Here is a 20774-nt window from a genome sequence, read left to right as displayed (position 1 = left end):
GCAAATGTGAGCCTCCCTTCCTGCCATCAGCTTGTTTCTTTTCCTTTTTTTCGGCCGTGCCACTTGGCTCATGGGACTTTAGTTCCCCGACCAGGGATTGAACCCTGGCGCATGGCAGTGAGAGCCGGAGTCCCCACCATTGGACCGCCAGGGAATTCCCTCAGCTTTAATTGAAGAGAAACTGAAGCAATTATCTTGGACCTAACACCTTTCTCTCCAGGAACTCTGTGATGAATCACTTCTCTTTGCTGATAAGAGAAGGAAAGTATGTAGGGTATTTATGACCCATGGAGCTACCGAATCAGTTAAAACACACACATCAAATTAAAACTTAATAGTAAGTGGCAGATTTCCTGGGTTTCTTTTCTTGCCACTCAATTACTTTAGCAAGCAGACTTGCTGGAGATTGTGTTATTAGTCTCTAAAACGTAAGCCTTCATGATTGTTAAAATTGTAAAACATGTTTAGACTGCTATGAGAAGTCATAAAACTTGACTGGTAGAAGAGATTGAGTGTTGATTGAATATTTAATTTACTGTTAAGCATTTTAGTTGTAACTGAACTTAAGATGAACTTACTGGGATTTTAAAAAATTATTTGCCCAACAAACTAAATTCTTTTATTCTCTAACACTAAAAATGGCCAGAATCACTTTTGGTTTTTAAGTCGGCTACTGCGATTGGCCTGGCTATTCTTCAGGAAAAAAATGGATATAATTTATACTCAATAAGATTCACCATTTTAGAGTGTATAATTCAGTGATTTTTAGTATAGTCACAAGGTTGTACAACCATCACCACCATCTAATTCTTACTGAATGACCTCATTCTCATATTTTGATTAAGTTAGTAGTTTATCATCTCGAAACATGATAAGTCATAGCCAATTTTTAATGTGTACTGAAGTCCTTTTTATAATCAAATTAAGCTGATTTTTCTCATAACTACTTTATTTTAAAAGTTACCAGATAAAGAACACCCCTCCAAAGGGTATTTGGACAACTTCTGGAAAGGGAGCAGTAGGAGTTTCCAGAACAGTGTATCTTTGTGAATTTCAGCCTCTCAGATGGGCTGAGAGACCAATCATTTTTACTTTTTCCACCCTGTGAAAATAACAGCTTTTTGTACTTTTCATGGTCTCCCTTGGTAGAGAGGATTTCATGAACTCATTTCTGAGCGTTATTGCTTGCTCTCCCATCTGGGAATATTTGTGTCTCTGTGACAGTGTTTTAAGAAAACAAATAATATCTACTTTACAGTATAGTTGCTTTTATGTGTATCTTTTGTGTCCCCAGCTAGATTAAAAACTTCTTAGGGAAGGGAACACTGTCAGACCCTCCTACAAGGTCTCCACAGGAGCCCACACAACAAGATACAGGGCTGGCACTTGGCAAACTTTGATGACCTTGACGTGCTTCTCTACAGCAGCTCTGCAGCTGTTTCTGTGCTCTGGGGAAAGGGGATCTTTGAGTTCTGATTCTGCTGCTTCTTAGTGGTCTGACATTGGAAAAGTTATTAAGAATCTCAGAACCTCATTTTCTGAACTATTTATTTTGAATAATATTACACATCTTCAAAAGCAGAGGATGGTCAAATAAACCGCAGTGTACCTGAAACAGGAGGGAAGGAGGCAGGGCACAACCTTTGAAAGAATGACATAGCCCGAGGACATGACATAAACTGATTAGAACCAAATGGGTCCAAGATGGCAGACAAGTCGACTGCACTAGACCTTGAGCCTCAGTACACACTCACATCAGCAAGCTAAATGACGCACCCATGGAAGCCATGACAGTTCCGAGACCCACTGTCAGGATCAAAAAGTGGGCGGTGGCCCAGCTCCTGGAAATCCCCGCCCCTTTCTAAAATAGCTGGAATACTCCTCCCACTCATTAGCCTAGGAAATTACCCACCCCTATAAAAACTGACAACCGCATACCCTGGTGCCTTTCTCACCTTTTGAGATGGTCCACACTCTGTCTGTGGAGTGTGTTTCTCTCTAAATAAATCCACTTCTTACCTATCACTTGGTCTCACTGAATTCTTTCTGCGATGAGACATCAAGAACCTGAGCTTCATTAAGTCCTGAAACCAGGTGTGTGATCTCAGTTGGAAGACTGTGGGTTTTGGCCGGGTTTGAGTCCCAGCTGCATGGGTTCAAGTCCCAGTCTGAGGTGCACGGTTTCATACCCACTATCCCCTTCAATTATTTTCACCATATGGCCATTCTTTTCTCATCTATACACCCATCTCCTTCTTTTGAACTCTATTGCCAACCCACCACTGAATTATTTTAAAACAAAACCCAGACGTCAAATTTCATCTGTAAACATTTCAGCATGTATCTCTAAAATGTAAGGATTTTTTCCTACTGTGACCATAAATCATTGTCACACCTAATGATGTCATCAGTAATTCCTTAATATCATCAAACTTTCAAACTTGCTTGCATTTCCCTGATGTTCTGTCATCTCTTTTTCATCTCATTTGCTTTCTTCTTGTTGTTTTACAATTGGTTTGTTTGAATGAGGCTCCAGACAAATTAACTCATTTATTTGGTTGGTGTGTCTCCTTTCTGTTAGTCTCCAGGTTCTCCTTTCCTCTTTTTTTCTTGCCATTTATTTATTGAAGAAGTTGGGTCATTAACCTGTACAACTTCTAGCATTCTGGATTTTTCGTATTGCATCCACATGGTATAGTTTGACATGTTTCTTCATCCCCTGTGTAAACTGTTGTTAGAGCTAGGGGCTTGTTCAGATTCATGTTCAATTTCTCTTGATGAGACTATGGCACTGGTGATGTTGTGTATTTTCTTCCTTGTGCATCTCATCGGGAACAACATCACATCCGATCATCTCTTTCCATGGCATGAGGAGCCATTGTTGGGTTCAGGGGTTATAAGTCTTATCCATCTGAGTAAAGTTCTCTCTCAGCCTTTCACCTAGTAGTTTATCAGCCGTTGATGGTCATTGCCTGGATCCATTATTTCTTTAGGAGTTGTAAAATCACAATTTAATTCTATCCTTCTTTAGGATGTTTTCGCTGAAATTAAAAAATACTTTTCTTTCACCAACTGTTTGGTTACCCTGAAATACAGACAATCTGTACAAGAAAGGCAAGATATTTACTAGTTTTCAGAATAATGAGTTGGTTTCTTAGTATTCTCCAAAGGTGATCAGTGAGATTATCATTTTAGTAATCCTAAAATTTTGGTATCTTTGATGGGCTTCAGTTCTTTGCAACCATTCTTCTTTGTGTGTGTATGTGTGTGTGTGTGTGTGTGTGTGTGTGTATGATAGGTAATGAACTCATATTGATATTTGCAATTCAAAATTAGGATATAAAGTCTTTATATAACTTCTTTGATTTTTGTATCTTCTTACACTGAAAATCTTGGTTTCTAATAATAGTAACATAATTGCTTTATTCTATAATATGTACTAGTATCAAAATAATGATATCAACATTATTACTAACAGTATAATTACTGAGAACAGATTAGGGTATCTGTTTATCCCACTAGGGATGTAGAGTTAAATTACTGTGTTAAAGCCATTTGAAAAAAATTTTTCACTAATTTCAGCTTTCCTTGTTTTATTTTTCTTTTGATTTTTAGGGTTAAGATTTTTTTTTTAAGGATTAAATACCCAAAAAGGGGTGGGGGGGGAGATAAAAAGAAGTGCTCCATGGGTTTCTGTCAGGATTAAATGAAAATAAGGTGAGAAAGCACGCTATAACATATGATTACACTGTAAACCGTAGGATCTACGAAGATGTAAAGCATTGGCTACTGTGATTAGTTTTCTGTAGCAAAGCCTACCTTCATTCCCAGTCAGAAGACCCTATTGGTTAAACTGTCAAGAGCTCACCTGGCCGCCCTCTCCAGGTTGATTACTAGCCACCAGGGCCCAATTCTCTCATTTGGCCATTCAATCTCTCCATGATTTAACTTGTCCATGTTTCAGGTTTTTCCTTGTAAAATAGTGATAAATTATAATACCTACTTCACTGATTTTCTATGAAGATTAAAGGAGAATATACACTAGCTTTTATTTCTTTCCTTCTTCCTTCCCCTGTTTCCGGCATTTTCCCTCCCCTGTTTCCTGCAGGGAAGCCGTGTGGGGAATTTGAACCATTTACAAGATGGCAGCCAAGTGGACAGAGCCGGTCACCATCGTTAGCCTTCGGGAGTTGAACCTGGGGACCCCAGAGCCACAGCCAAAAGGTAAGGGGATCATAGAAATCTCTGGACCTCAAGTTACCGTTTAATTCCCCCTCTTCCCTGTATTTACTATTTTTGTAATAACAAATTGGTTTTCCAACATCCTCTGGGGTGAGTGATAATCTGCATACATTCCCTTCCCACAGAGGCTGTTGCTTTCACTTTGCCTTTCCTTGTTAGAGTCAAAGACATTCACTGTGGAGGACGCCGTGGAGACCATTGGATTCAGACGTTTCCACATTGCCCTCTTTCTGATCATGGGCGGCATGGGGGTGAGTGCTTGGAGATCCTCTGAGTCTCCCAAGCTAATTCATCGTCGGACATGTAGAGTCTTCCACTTCCCTCCAGCTCGGGGTTGTCCGCTCAGGGACGGATGTGAGAGGGAGCGGGAACCCTGCGGGGTAGATAATCCCCAAATACTTTTCTTCCACCTTCTGCAGTTGTTTGGTTATGAGCAAATGAATATCTGTGTTCTATCTTCTGGGAATTCAATACCCTTTTTTTTTTTTTGCTAGCTATAGAACTTTTATTTCTCCTGTAGTTTCTGTTGGGTCTGACATTTAATCTTTTTTTTTTTTTTAAAGGACGTGTAGTTGATTTACAATGTTGTATAAGTTTCAGGTATAAACAAAGTGATTCGGTTTTATATATATTATGTATACGTGTGTGTGTGTGTGTATATATATATGAATATATACTTTTTCAGATTCTTTTCCATTATAGGTTATTACAAGATATTGAATGTAGTTCCCTGTGCTAACAGTGGGTCCTTGTTGTTTATCTATTTTTTTTTTAATTAAAAGAAATTTTTTTTTGTTTTTTAGTTTATTTATTTTAGGCTGCATTGGGTCTTCATTGCTGTGCGCGGGCTTTCTCTAGTTGCAGTGAGTGGGGGCTACTCTTCGTTGTGGTATGCGGGTTTCTTATCGCAGTGTTAAAGGACGTGTAGTTGATTTACAATGTTGTATAAGTTTCAGGTATAAACAAAGTGATTCGGTTTTATATATATTATGTATACGTGTGTGTGTGTGTGTATATATATATGAATATATACTTTTTCAGATTCTTTTCCATTATAGGTTATTACAAGATATTGAATGTAGTTCCCTGTGCTAACAGTGGGTCCTTGTTGTTTATCTATTTTCTTTTTAATTAAAAGAAAAATTTTTTTGTTTTTTAGTTTTTTTATTTTAGGCTGCATTGGGTCTTCATTGCTGTGCGCGGGCTTTCTCTAGTTGCAGTGAGTGGGGGCTACTCTTCGTTGTGGTATGCGGGTTTCTTATCGCAGTGACTTCTCTTGTTGTGGAGCACAGGCTGTAGGTGCACAGGCTCAGTAGTTGTGGCTCGCGGGCTCTAGAGCACAGGCTCAGTAGTTGTGGCGCACAGGCTTAGTTGCTCCGTGGCATGTGGGATCTTCCTGGACCAGGGCTCAAACCCGTGTCCCCTGCATTGGCAGGTGGATTCTTAACCACTGCACCACCAGGGAAGCCCTGTTTATCTATTTTATATATAGTATTGTGTATCTGTTAATCCCAAACTCCTAATTTATCCCTCCACACTCCTACCCAGGGTAGCACTAATTTTAGCACTAATTTTGCTCTATAGTCATTCTTTCCTGATGGTGAACTCATATTGTTTTGTACTCGTTGCTTTTTTGCTAGCTTTCGTGAATCTTGCCTCTCCATCCCAGCTTCTTGAAATCAGGGACTATTTCAAAGATCCATTTGCAAGGGATATGCCCTAAGATCTTGATGATGATGAGTATAAAACAGCAATGCTGGGTTGACGTGGATGCTGGTGGCTAGCTAGGGTCACCTGCCAGCTACGTGGCTCCCACACAACACCTTCATAGTGTTAAATGCAAAAACATAGATCAGCAATGTCACAAGGGAATACGTGTCATAAATCTTGAGGGATACTCTCAAATTGTTCAAACCATAAATATTACATCCACGAAAGCCAAAGTTCTTCTGTACTCCTTTATCCAACTAGCAGTGCTGAATCGGTACATAATAGGTCCTCCCTATGTGGGGTAAGGGAAGGAGGAGTTTAGGACTAGAAGGATGATGGACAGACAGATGTGGGAAGAAGTGATGACAAGCTAGCACTTTGACATGGTGTTTTCCCTCCTTCTTTAAGGTTGCTGAGGCCATGGAGATCAATAATAGCGGTTGTGTCTCCTGTCATCTGCTGTGAATGGCAGCTGGAGAATTGGCAGGGGGCGTTAGTGACCATGGTAAGTGACTGCTTCCTGTGCTGAGAATAAACCAGCTGAGGACCCAGGGCTTCTGCTTCCTTTCCGATCCCACTGGGCTGAGAGCCACAGGATCCGTCTCCACGTGGTGTGGTGGCTTCCCAAACGCATGCGTTTGCAGGCCCAAACTAGCATTTGAGGCCTTTCTCCTGTTTCTCTTTTCCTCTAGGGAGCATAACCTTGAACTGCTCGTTTTCCAGACCCTAGCAAGAGCCTGGAAGAGACAGATGCAAATCAGGGAAAGTGAGTCTTAGCCATGGGTTAGTTATGGTTCAAGTCAGAGCACTAAGAGCCTACTCAGGCCATAGTGACCTAACCAATCACCAACTCAGTCTCAGTGAATTGTGTGTGTTATGCATTAAATTTTTCTCAGAGACCATCATGAATAGCTTTATGAATTGGACACTAAGTTTTGCTACGAAATGGATTTAAGGATGTTACTCTTCATTCTTTCAAGAGGTATTTATTAAGCACCAAGTAATTGCCAGCAGACTGTGTGTGTGCGTGTGTGTGTGTGCGTGTGTGTGTCTGTGTGTGTGTGCGTGTGTGTGTCTGTGTCTGTGTGTGTGTCTGTGTGTGTCTGCGTGTGTGTATCTGTGTGTGTGTGTGCGCGTGCATTCATTTACTTGAGTACTGAAGCTGGTTTTCATGAAGGTGAGACTTAATAGAGAGAAATCCCATGAGCCAGATGCCAACTCCTCACTGAAGGAGGGGAACATATGGGAGGTAGGTAGTTGGTGATGGGTAGAGGATGACAGTCAGATGGCAGAGGCCTTGAAGGAGGGTAAGGCTGCAAGAGACTAAGACCTCCCTCGCCCCCAACCCCTGGGGGGCTACAGAAGGCTGTGGGGTAAGGGGGGCCCCTACCCTCTCACTGCCTTAACCAAATTTTACCTGGGAATTCTCACCTGTATTGGGTACTAGGAAAAATTCCCCCTCACCTGAGGAACTGATCTCTGTTCTCCTCCCAGATAATGTATATTATACGCCCAGTTGTGTTTATTTCTGTGTCCTGGAGGCCAGGAAATTTGGAGCCCAATTTTATGCCTAATCGTGGCAGCAAATCTGCCATTATTCTTTTTTTTTTTTTTGCGGTACGCGGGCCTCTCACTGCCGCGGCCTCTCCCCCTGCGGAGCACAGGCTCCGGACACGCAGGCCCAGCGGCTATGGCTCACGGGCCCAGCCGCTCCGCGGCACGCGGGATCCTCCCGGACTGGGGCACGAATCTGCGTCCCCTGCATCGGCTGGTGGACTCTCAACCACTGCGCTACCAGGGAAGCCCTGCCTTTATTCTTTTAGCTCTGTTTCTTTCTTTAAAATTGCACTTGTTCCATTTTTAAGTTTTCCTAATATTTTTAGAAGAGAGAGAGGGTATAAATAAAAATAACTAAAGACCTTATTAGGGCTTGTACCAATAGTTAAGTGACTCATTGCGTTTTGTTTTCTTTTACGTATAAAATATGTACAGTTTAGAGCTTCCCTGGTGGTGCCGTGGTTGAGAGTCTGCCTGCCGATGCAGGGGACACAGGTTCGTGCCCTGGTCTGGGAGGATCCCACATGCCGCAGAGCGGCTGGGCCCGTGAGCCATGGCTGCTGAGCCTGCGCGTTGCCTGTGCTCCGCAACGGGAGAGGCCACAACAGGGAGAGGCCCGTTTACCGAAAAAAAAAAAAAAAAAAAGTATAGTTTTGAAAGCATGCCTTATCCATCCTTGTAGCTTTAGGGTTACTGCTGTAACGTTTTGTGTAGTTATCAGCGTACCACAGCTGGTTTGTAGGTCTGCATGTCTTCATTCCTGAGAATGTTGGTGGTCGAGGTGTGGTGTTTGCATCTGTAGCTGTCATGAAACTATATTTTATGGTACCATTTCTATATTTACAGCTCACATTTCGTTGGTTGCTTTTATGTTGTTCCTACTGGTGCCTAAAGAGGCTCCTCGATGTCAGCAGTAACCTGGCTTCCCTTGTTAGGTGGGTCACAGCTCACAAGTCTTTTCTCTAGGTAATTCAACTCACCCAAGATGTGACTGCTCCCTGCTCCAAGTTCCTTGCCTCCTCCTGTCATTTAGTCTCTGTCATCCTGGCTATGAGTCCCATCTGTCCCCTGGGCTCACTGACCACAACCTTACTAACAGGAGGGGCTCAGACTGGTTTAGCAAAGAGGCAGCATTTTCACCATCTCCCAGGCTTCCCATCCCCCAACTTCAGCTCCACTTTCTGGACGGTCTGGCCATGAAGACTTAAGGCCTTAAGGATTGTGAATGAATTATGTCCCTCACATCTTTTGTGAATAAGAGAGTTAGTGCTGGAGAAACAAAACTGTAGAAAGGAGCAGGCCCTCCAAGGTAGGGGAGGGGGAAGGGAGAGGGGAGGGAGAGAGAGAGAGAGAGAGATTAATTCCCGTCTCTATGTGGTCCCCAGGATTAGAGTTCACAAGCTTTGGGGTTCACATAGGCTTGGAGTTAAGGTTTATTCTCTAGACAGGATTAATAGTAAAGAACTCAGCCTCAGGAAAGTCACTTTTTTACACTGAATGGAAAGAAAGCAAGGAGTAAAAATCTGCCACTTGCGCGGAGGAGCAGAGTAAAATTTGAATTTAATTTTAGTTGACTCTTTACTTTTTTTTGTTGTTGCTGTTAAAGATTTTTTTTTTGATGTGGACCATTTTTAAAGTCTTTATTGAATTTGTTACAATATTGCTTCTGTTTTATGTTTTGGTTTTTTTGGCCACGAGGCACATGGGATCTTAGCTTCCCGACCAGGGATCGAACACGCACCCCCTGCATTAGAAGGCAAAGTCTTAACCACTGGACCGCCAGGGAAGTCCCTGTTTCCTTTACTTTTATTAATCAGCTAATTCACTTTAATACAGTGTTATTAACACAGCATCTCAATAAAGTTTTTTTGTTTTTTTTTTTTGCGGTACGCGGGCCTCTCACTGTCGTGGCCTCTCCCGTTGTGGAGCACAGGCTCCAGACGCGCAGGCTCAGAGGCCATGGCTCACGGGCCCAACCGCTCCGCGGTATGTGGGATCTTCCCGGACCGGGGCTCGAACCCATGTCCCCTGCATCGGCAGGCGGACTCTCAACCACTGCGCCACCAGGGAAGCCCTCAATAAAGTATTTTAAGTCCTAAGAACTAATTTCCTCCCTGCCACAGGCAGTTTGTCTATCGTTTCCTATTATTCAAGTTGATTAAAAAAAAAAAAAAGTTCACCTTTCCCTTCTTGGAGGGAGTTTGATAATTGCAGGTTCCACAATAGAAACCGCTTATATCAGGAGACCCAAAGTTTGGAGATTCACCAACTGATATGACTTCTCAAAAAAATGGTGTGGCTGACATAAGGTTAAGATTAAAAATATATATATTTGATAAGGAAGGCCATCAGAAGAAGAGGAAAACGGAGCAGAACATGTGACCCCAAAATATGCCCCTTTGGCATGTGAATTATTTTGAGCTGAAGGCAATCAAGACCCAGCCGACTCAAGAAAAACTTTTACATTTCCCTTAACTACCTAAAAGAATTTAGATGGGGGGCCTGGCTCAGAGAGAGAGAGTTATTGCCAGAGATGACTTTCATCTGAATGACCTATCTGTGTGGCAGGTTCAGCAGAAGGTGGCACATAAGCCTCTACTGTCCAACTTGCCCTTGGGTCTTATATTTTTATGGGACTCCTGTACATACAAACTTAAACTTGCTTTTCTCCTGTCAATCTGTCATAAATCAATTTAATTATTAGACCAGCCAAAGAATGTAGAAGGGTAGGAGGAAAATTTTAACCTCCAACCAAGAGAAAGAGGCAGAAAATCTTGCCATCAACTACCGTCATCTTTCAAAAAATAAAAAAATAAAAATAAATAGTAAGGGCATGTTAATACCAACAGTCAGAAAGAAAATTCTTCCAGAATAAAAAGCACCCTTCATAATGAATAAATTTGGATTTATGCAAAATGTGTCCCATTGTCCTTATTTTTATCATTTTGCTGAGGACTGACTAGATTTCATTACGGTGTGGCATCTATCCCAGGCTGGGCATTGAAAATATTGGCTTTTCCTTCCTTCAACTCTATCCTAGAGAGAACAGTGCACAGAGGAAACGTACGGCTTTTGTTGTTCGAGTATAAATATGATTTATTTTTTTATAGTTCCCTGTAGAAGAAATGCTTTTGAGTCTTCCTTATGAAGAGTCGGGGGAAAAAGAAAAAGCAGGCAGCAGAAAGAGCTTTTTCACTGAAAAAGTGTTAGAAATGCCAGCTGACACCTTTCCTTTGATTACCCTGGAAGCAATCAGTCAGGGATCTTACTAGAAAGGAGAGTTAAGTAAAGCTTGGAACTGCTGGAGGCAGAAAAATAAGTCACCTAAAGGCTTACACGTAAGAGTACAGCCCAGACTGAGTTACATCGCTGGTATCACACCCAAGTTCTTGAATTTTATCAAGGAAAAGCTATTGTGAGAACAAGTAAGGAAAAAAAGTAGGTTTATATTAGTGATGGAGAATGTGATGACTGGTTTTGGTGTTCGTTGAAAGTTAGGTTTCCCTGTAATAACCTGAAGGAAGACTGCTTCTAGACGTCTCAACTTGAATAAGACAGAGCATGCACGAATAGACTTTTGGAGTCTTCTTATTAAAATGGAAATTCACAATTGTACATCTGAGTAGAATGAGGCCGCTGCTGTCATCTTGGATCAGAGGCAAAGCAGTTACCTGCTTCTAGGACTCCTGTTTCTACCTGGTGTCAGTGACTTCAGGTGTGGGAATCGTCAACCTCGGAAGCCCTGAACATGTTATACAGGAGTCAGGGGAGAGCTTTGTGAAAGCCTGTTCTTCAACTTCCAATCCTCCCACGTTTCCCGTCTTCTTTTAGTTCAGGTGGGTGAATGCTTAAGGTAGTAATTAGCATATTATGAAAACGCTGCTTAGAGGATAATTTCTTTTCACCCCACCTCCAGATGGTGTTTTTTGGCTACATGGTATTCAGCATCCTCTTTGGCCTCTTGGCTGACAGATATGGCCGCTGGAAGGTAGGTTGGCTCTGAAGGATGATTTAGAATTTTCTTTTGTGTGTTCTTTTGTGGTGACATCACCACTGCTTTTCTTTTGTGGACATTTCTCTGTCAATACCCAAGTTAGAAAGTACGGAAACATCCTTCTCTGACACCACATGCCTGAATTCCAGGCTTGTCTTCCTGCTTTCTCATCCTTCCCCGAGATACCTGTCCCCATACCTTGTCCCCATAGTCCAGGTGTACAGCTGATGGATGAGCCTGGTTAGAACATAGCAGGTAGAATGTGAGAATTGCATGTATAAACATAAGCAGTTTCACATTAGTTAACTTGGGTGTAGCTTTGAAACTCACCCACTTGCTTGATGTCACACATGTACTGAGATTCTACATCAAGACATAAAACTATATCTTCTGATGATAAACCCAGGTCTCTCTTCTCTTCTTGTCTGATTTCTGGTGGTAAAGTCCTCTCTAGACGTAAATACAAAGGGAGAAGTCCCCCACAAAACAGTAATAGGCTTGGATGTATGTTTTGAAGTGCACAAAATATCATAGATTCTTACAAATTAATATGAAACCGCAAGTATCTCAAAAAAATGTGGAGAGCCCAAAAAAGGCATTTTACAAAAAGAGACATACAAATTGTCAAGAAACCTTGAAAAAACTTTCAATCACAGGAGTTATTAGAAGCAAAATTACATAGCAAGATATCATTTTTTCCCTGTTAACAAAGCCATATCAAACACCAAATCCATAAGGAATTTTTACTTTTCTTAAAGAAATCTGCAAGTGTCTAGACACCCTCACATACAATTGATGTAATTTTTCTGACCATCAATTTGGTAGCATAAGCCAGGAACATTGAGAATATCCATTCTCCTTATCTGATAATTTGTCTTCCAGAAATCTAGACTGTTTAGGTCATCAGAGAACCACAAAGATTTATGCACAGACATTGTCACAGCTGATTTTAATAGAAAATGTGACACCACTTCAACATTCGACCAGAGGGGAAAGGTTTATGTGTTATATTACATGGATTATAGTATGTCTTTTCACTGGAATATTTTGCAGCTATTAAGATTATGTTTTCCCTTATAATCAGTGAAAATAGGATAAAACTGTGTTAATAGTATTTTCTCTGGGTTGGAGAATCAAAAGTGATTTAAATATTTTTATATCTTTTTCTTTTTTCCATATTTTCTACTATAAACTTGTTCTTACGATTAGAGAAAAAGCAAATCCTTACATTTTCTCCTTATACTCATTCCAGCACAGTGCTTCGTTGTGCTCCCAACATCCCTGTAAGCAGGGAGGACAAGTTTCTGCATTCTGATTTACAAGTTCAGGTTCCTGCCACCTGTGAGGGCGGAGGCTGTGGGGAGTTTTGAAGAATGGTCTAAACTTGGGATGTCTGGGCTTTCAGACAATAAAATGATATGAATTGTATTGTCTGATGATTGTGAGTGATCAGTAAGCTCGCTAAAAATTAGCTCCACAGAGAAGCAAACATCTGGAGGAAACTAAAAGTCACCTTCAGAAGTTAGGTTTGCTTCCTGACCTTCCATGGGGGCAAGTCCCATTAATGTCTCCTTTTGTTGCTTCAGATTTTGCTCATCTCGTTCCTGTGGGGAGCCTACTTCTCCTTGCTGACCTCATTCTCTCCCTCGTACATCTGGTTTGTCTTCCTGCGGACGATGGTGGGCTGTGGCGTGTCTGGCCATGCCCAAGGGTAAAGACATCACCTAGAGGACCCCAGAGGGAGATATGTGAACACCCAGAGACACATCCACTTAGTCTGTTAACCACATTCACTGTGGTTAATAGACTAAGAACATCAGTAAGTTTCAAATCTATACACTTCGCTTGTGCTAATCATTTTTGAGTCCCCCCCCCCACCCAGTGATGGGTGCTTATTCCACTAGGAGCTCTTTGCCCGTCAAAATGATGTTTGATGGTGAGGCTAGCAGGGTGCTAGACTGAGCATGTGTTAATTTCTTTGTTCCTAAGGCATTTTTTAGATAAATAGTATCTTGTTAGACTAAATGCTAACAAAAAGTGCCGTATGAGGTAGGTAACAAAAATGTCAACCCGGACACAATCCATTAACTTATTGAGAATTTCTGGAAGACTTTAGTTTGACCATCAGCACCTGTAACATTCAGGAATAACTTTTAACGTGCCACGGCCCTGTAACTGAAGACGGTGTCAAAGTGAATTTGCAGAGCAGGTGAGACAGATTCCAACAGCTGTGCTGCTGCCTGTCTTTTTTCTGCCCTGGGTTAGGTGTGTAATACCTCATCATTCAGGGATGTGAGAGTTGTAATGCTAAATGTTCAGCAACTTGGGAGCCTCCCTTAAATTAACAAGGCTCCTCAAGCTATTTTCTCCTGGGTGCCTTGGAGCAAGTTGCCCTTAGACTATATTAGGAGATGTCAAAGCACCTAATTATTACCCTAATGTGTTAGGGAAAGAATCTTTCTTCTCTGGGGGCATAAGTTAAGCATCACTCCGTGCTCTGGAGCCCTAAAGGCAGAGAAGTTAAGTAGAATTTGAAAACATCCCTGAGGAAGCAGCTCAATAAATATGTTAAAACTCCAAACCCTGGTTAATAACTGCAACAGATAAGAACAATTAGAAAACAGATGAGACATAAGTCCATTTGTTCTCCTATTCAAAAAATTAATATGTACTTAATTAGAAACCTGTGCTTTGACTGTCATCATTAGTTGGAGGAACAATTTGCTTTCTCTTGGGCGTATTTTAATTTCCCACATATGTTTTAGAAAAGGGAATCAGGCTTGGCAAAATATTTTGACAGTGTTTCTCTTGGTGAAAGAAATGAGGCTAATATCTCTTACATGGCTGAAGGTTTAAAATAACTTTGGGAATAAAAATGTAAACAGAAGAGCACTTAGAAGTTTATTTTATATTGTTCTCTTACATGGGTTAATAATTGTATTTTGGTGTATGATCGTACAGGGAAAAATCTCTCTTCTGTATTTCTTTACACACTCAATAATTCTGCCAATACTTCACTTCTGGCACCAAACATGTGGATTTCTTTACACGCCAACAAATTCTCCAACACCCGCTGGGTGTCCTATAATTCCATTCAATTCTGACCCTCGCTGGAGTTTGCGTAGACCCCGCAGGTTTAGGGCTCGGTCCCACAAGACTGTCCTCCACTTCAGACACCAATCACCAGTAGTAGGTCCCCAGGTTACCCACAACTTGTCTGACTTGCTACAAATTGGAAGTTCCCACAAACTCCTCAGGTTCAATAATTTGCTAGAGTGTCTCAGAGAATCCAGGAAAAGTTTACTAATTGCAGATCTATTACAAAGGATATTTTAAAGGAAACATAAATAACCAGCTGAGGAGAACTACACAGGGCAAGGTCTGGAAAGATCCCAAGAACAGGAGCATCTGTCCCCGTGGAGTTCGCAGTGCACCGCCTCCCAGCGCATAGCTATGTTCACCAACCTGGAAGCTCTCCGAGCCCGAGCCCTGTATGTTGGGAATTTTTATGGAGGCTTCATCACATAGGCATGATTGATTATTAACTCATTTTCCAGCCCCTCTCTTCTCTCCAGAGGAGTGGAGGTTAGGGCTGAAAGTTCCAAGATTCTAATCATGGCTTGTTTTTTCTAGACCAGCCCGCATCCAGGACTCCTCGAGAGTCTCTGCATTAGAACAAATGATGCTCCTATCACCCAGGAAATCCCAAGGTTTCCAGGTTAGCAGGAACCAGGGACAGAGACCAACACACCTATTTCTTATCATTTTACAATGATGAATATTTATGTTTTTGAATTCTTTATCCCTGTGACAAGAAAAATTATGATTTTTTAAAAAAAGTTATTTGGTTTTATAAAAGCATGATTGTGTTTTCCCCCCTTCCTGTTTAGGCTAATCATAAAGACTGAATGTTTGCCTACAAAATATCGAGGCTGTATGCTCCTCTTGCCTCAGGTAAGGTAAAATGGGAATTCTTCTGGTCAGTCTTCTGATCCTGTAGGATATGGTTACCTGGTGTTTCTTCTGGTTGGTTGATTGTTCTTTGATTAGCATACTCCTATTACTTGGTACCAACCAAAGAGCATTAGGGATGCTTGACACCAGAAGTCCAATTCCAAGGTTTTCTGAGCCATGATGTGTATCATCCAGCAGCAGCATTTAGAACACAGTAACCCCTTCCTCAGGAAACATTCTGCTGGCTGGTTTCACTAGAATGACAGAAGCTCAGGAATGCATCTGGGATGAACATTCTCTCCCCACTGGGTCTTCAGTGGAGGGATACAGCTACCACCCCTTTTAGAGTCTCCCTTGTGGATACTCGGGTCTGCAATTCCATAACTGGCTCATGCCTGTGGGAACTTCTGTAATTGTCTCCTCCCAGCTGAGCCATTTATCCAGGTGAGAAGGTGGGGATGTGCCCCCACCCTCCTCAGACCCCTGCTGGCTACTGACTAGAGGTTTTGCATCCAGAAGCAATCTAGGTGCCCTAGTACCATCTTTGATGTCATCGTTATCCAAAAGCCCTGACTTTCAGAGCCCAGGAAAGTGATGACGCTTCCCACTGAAGCATCATATGTTGGGCAATAAATAAGGCAGTAGGAGAACATTTTAAATTTTATGTTTAATTTTTCTGAAACTAAATTTAGGCAACAAAAAAAATTAGAAAAACCCTAATAAATACTGAACGCTAACTCTTTATATTCTTCCCAGCTTTCTTCTTCTGATCTTTGTTAAGATGAAGACCCATACTTTCAACAATTAGGGGTTCGATTTTACACTTAATGGTATTTAATGGGCATAATCCTGTTCAAGCTCATCTGTGAACATTGTCTCTTCCACCTGCTACTCATTCTTTGTCCTGTTTCCTGGTTATGTCTTCTCCTTGCTGGTCTTATTTTCCAGGTCTCCTGGGGTCATCTACTGATAATTGAGGAGTCCAGTGGTTTTAGCTATCTATGTACCTATTACCTCCCCCCAAGTTATCTACAGCCAAGAGCATCTCCTTGAACTTCAGACCCAGGTGGCCAGTTACCTGATAGCCACTTGAATATCCTGCAGGCTCCTCAAATACAACATTCATAGACCTGATCTCTTCATCTTCGTCTGGAGCCTCTTCTGTCCATGTCTCCACTGTCATTTCATAGCAAACTCTGTCCCCTCAGCTTTCTGAGCCACACATTCAAGAGCTGTCCTGGACCCCTCCCTTTATGTCATCATCATTCAATCAATCACCAAGCCCCACTGACTCACCCCCTATTAGTGGACCTATAACTGCAGTGTCCATCAGCAAATCCTGTTGCCTTTACCTCCAAAATGTGTGCGAAATCCATCAGATAAAATTTTTTTTGGCCATTTCTCTACTAAAATCCTTTTCAATGCCACATCACCTCTTACCTGATCTACTGCAATGGCTTATTACTGGCCTTCTTACACGTTGCCTCTTCAGAAAGATCATCCCTGATCATTAAAAGTCACTCTCCATCACATTACTTTCTTTCTTTCATAGCCTTATCACTTTCTGAAATATTCTTTTTTTTTTTAATAGAATTCTTTGGTGATGAAATAGTCACCCCTTAATTAGCCCCCCAAAGGGTCTTTTTTTTTAACATCTTTATTGGAGTATAATTGCTTTACAATGGTGTGTTAGTTTCTGCTTTATAACAAAATGAATCAGTTATATATATACATATATCCCCATATCTCCTCCCTCTTGCGTCTCCCTTCCTCCCACCCTCCCTATCGCACCCCTCTAGGTGGTCACAAAGCACCGAGCTGATCTCCCTGTGCTATGTGGCTGCTTCCCACTAGCTATCTATTTTACGTTTGGTAGTGTATATATGTCCATGCCACTCTCTCACTTTGTCACAGCTTACCCTTCCCCCTCCCCATATCCTCAAGTCCATTCTCTAGTAGTTGAGCTGCATGAGCTGCTTGTATATTTTGGAGATTTATCCTTTGTCAGTTGCTTCATTTGCAAATATTTTCTCCCATTCTGAGGGTTGTCTTTTGGTCTTGTTTCTGGTTTCCTTTGCTGTGCAAAAGCTTTGAAGTTTCATTAGGTCCCATTTGTTTATTTTTGTTTTTATTTCCATTTCTCTAGGAGGTGGGTCAAAAAGAATCTTGCTGTGATTTATGTCATAGAGTGTTCTGCCTATGTTTTCCTCTAAGAGTTTGATAGTGTCTGGCCTTACATTTAGGTCTTTAATCCATTTTGCGTTTATTTTTGTGTATGGTGTTAGGGAGTGTTCTAATTTAATACTTTTTTTTGTGTGTGTGTGTGGTATGCAGGCCTCTCACTATTGTGGCCTCTCCCGTTGCGGAGCACAGGCTCTGGACGTGCAGGATCAGCAGCTATGGCTCACGGGCCCAGCTGCTCCACGGCATGTGAGATCTTCCTGGACCGGGGCACGAACCCGTGTCCCCTGCACCGGCAGGCGGACTCTCAACCACTGCGCCACCAGGGAAGCCCTAATTTCATACCTTTACATGTAGCTGTCCAGTTTTCCCAGCACCATTTTTTGAAGAGGCTGTCTTTTCTCCACTGTATATTCTTGCCTCCTTTATCAAAGAGAAGGTCAAAGGGTCTTTTTTAATATTCTCTTCTCTCCATCTCTGTGAGGTGGAATGGAGTTATCATCTACTTCTCATCTTCTGATGGGAAAATAATGCTCAGAATAACACTCAGAATTGTTCTAGTTCCAAATTCATGGGGCCTGGTCATAGGTGGCTCTCATGTTATTTGTTGGTATAAAATGATCTCAAGATAAATTTTTCAGTACAAAATAGCAGTGTTGAGAAATATTTTTACTATGTTACCATTTGTGAACAAAGAACAAATATCCTTATTAGCTTGTATATGTATGTATATGCTTTGGAAGGATATAAGAAACTGGTGATATTGGTTTCTTCGGAGAAGAGGAACTGGACAGCAGGGAACTAGGAGCAGAGGCGGGTCTGTTCACAGTGCTCTCCTTTGTACCTTGAGTTACGAACCAGGGAATGTATTATTTATTCAAGAGAAGAAAGTCAATGTCTTGGGTCCCAGATTTGTAAAACTTTGGTGACATTGCTGACCCTGTCTTGCTGAGTCTTCCACTTATAGACAAGCAAATAGAGTCATGGAGAAGTGAAGTAACTTCCCCAGTTCATCCCGGTCCTGGAGGTGGTGCTGCTCCTTAACTAAAGCCTCTCTCCCATCTCACCTTCTTTCATTCTTTCTTTCTTTTCTTTTTCTTTTTGGGGGCGCAGCTTATGGGATCTTAGTTCCCCAACCAGGGATTGAACCTGCACCCTTGGCAGTGAGCGCACAGAGTCCTAACCACTGGACTGCCAGGGAAGTCCTCCCATCTCACCCACTTACAGTTACAATGCAGAAGAGGGTGGCTCCTGGCGGGGGCTGTGCAGCATCAACAGGAGGACATTGACCTTCCCTCTCCCCCAGGTTTTCGGGCTAGCCGGCTCCCTGCTCATCACCGGCCTGGCTTCCGTGGTCATCCCCACCATCGGGTGGCGCTGGCTCATCTGCATCACCTCCATCCCTGGCATCCTCCTCCTCATGGCCTTCATGGTAACCAAGCTCATGGGCTCCCTCTTGGCCTCCCCCTCCAGCTGGCCCAGTGGCCTTGTTGCCCCACAGATATCTTTCTCATGTTCACCTCTCTCCTTATTTAAGTATGTGTCTCAGTTGGCTCACTGTGGAAAGGGTGTTTTGGCAGAGTTAATGCACAAGCCCAGTCACGAAGGTGTGAATGCAGAATGTGTTTGGGGGAGAGCAGGCAGGCTGGAATGGCTGGAGTGTGGGGCGCTGGTGGGAGGCCGGCTGGGAAGACAGGCCTGTGTGCAGATTACAAAGGGCCTTGAGGACCAGGGGCACTGGGGGTTTGGAAGGGGTTATGTACTGGGAAGCTGGTACATGGCGGTGTGGAGGCTGTAGGAGGGAAGACAGAAAAGGTCAGAAAAGCAGTTAGAAGTGATCAGATTAATCCCAGTGGGTGATGAGGATGACCTGAGCTGCCCCCTGGCTGGGGAATGGTGACGAGGATGCGCTGGGGAAGAACCCACTGGCCTTCATTGCGTGGAGGTGCCAATGTCCCAGCATCAGTGGAGGGCTGTGCTGTTTTCTGAGTGTGGTGTTCAAAATATGCCGTAATCAGTGGGTTGTAGGCCTCTACAGTCAGGATGGTTCCTCCACTCGTGGGTGCTGGAGGCCCTGCCATGGTCACCCTTTAGGTTCTTGCACTATGGGAGGTCCTGGGATTCCTGGGGGAGTGGCCGGGTGATGGAGGAGTGGAGAGGCGCCAGGGACCCCGGGCAGCAGCTGTTTACACATTGGATGGAAGAATTTCATTGTGTTAAGTAGGTTGGGTCAAACTGGGGCGAAGCTCTGTATCAGTCCACTGTCGTCCGAGATGGGACAGCGATAAGGAGAAGGCAACTGTTTGTTCCGCTAGGGTTGCAAGAGTACACCTGCTATATTTTTGCTGTAAAGCTTGCTACATCCTTTACCATCTCGGGGAACTGGGACAGTGTAGTGTATGGAACCGTGATAGTGGTACCTCTGGGGTCCACAGCAGTTGCAACTCTGGTGTTCTTTGTCATCTGTGCCCAGTTTATTCCTGAATCTGCTCGGTTCAGTGTCTCTACCGGGAACACTCAGGCTGCCCTGGTTACACTGGAGCGCATCGCCAAGATGAACCGCTCAGTCGTGCTGGAGGGGAAGCTCGTGGAGCCTATCCTGGTGAGTTCTTCTCCCCCAACCAGGGGTCGCCAGAAATCCCCTTAGTGGTGGAAGGCTAGAGGGAAGGGCAACCGATCCCTCCAGTGCGGAAAAGAGCAGAGGGAACTGATACTAAATCCAGCTCCACCATGAGCCAGGTAGCGCTGTTACCTACTACCACTTTTTAAAAAAAAATTTATCGAAGTACAGTTGACTTACAATGTTGTGTTTCATCTGTGCTGTACAGCAAAGTGACTCTGTTATACATATATATATATATTCTTTTTCATAATTCTTTTCCATTATGGTTTATCACAGGATGTTGAATATAGTTCCGTGTGCTATACTGTAGGACCTTGTTGTTTATCCATCCTGTATATAATAGTTTGCATCTGCTAATCCCACACTCCCACTCCTTCCCTCCCCCTGCCCCGCCCCCCATGCTTGGCAACCACAAGTCTGTTCTCTATATTTGTGAGTTTGTTTTTCTACATAGATAAGTTCATTTGTGTCATATTTTAGATTCCACATATAAGTGATATCATATGATATATG

The 20774-nt window shown here is 42.6% G+C and overlaps 1 protein-coding gene across 1 annotated transcript; it reads left to right on the top strand.

The window, feature by feature from the left end:
- Window positions 1-4142: 4142 nt before the first annotated feature.
- On the top strand, window positions 4143-20240 carry LOC112412394 (putative transporter SVOPL; the record flags this gene model as incomplete). The annotated part of the gene is given in 9 exon segments (XM_024764074.1): window positions 4143-4224; window positions 4402-4493; window positions 6361-6380; window positions 6382-6457; window positions 11426-11497; window positions 13090-13214; window positions 15394-15457; window positions 18945-19070; window positions 20112-20240. Coding segments are annotated over 9 exon segments (786 nt in total), but the record flags the coding sequence as incomplete, so codon positions are not given.
- Between the last annotated feature and the right edge of the window lie 534 nt (window positions 20241-20774).

Source organism: Neophocaena asiaeorientalis, unplaced genomic scaffold (genome assembly GCF_003031525.2).
Source record: "Neophocaena asiaeorientalis asiaeorientalis breed wild unplaced genomic scaffold, Neophocaena_asiaeorientalis_V1.1 scaffold745, whole genome shotgun sequence".
Lineage (NCBI taxonomy): Eukaryota > Metazoa > Chordata > Mammalia > Artiodactyla > Phocoenidae > Neophocaena > Neophocaena asiaeorientalis.
The sequence above is the reverse complement of the archived record's forward strand: the minus strand, read 5'-3'. Positions and strand labels throughout refer to the sequence as shown.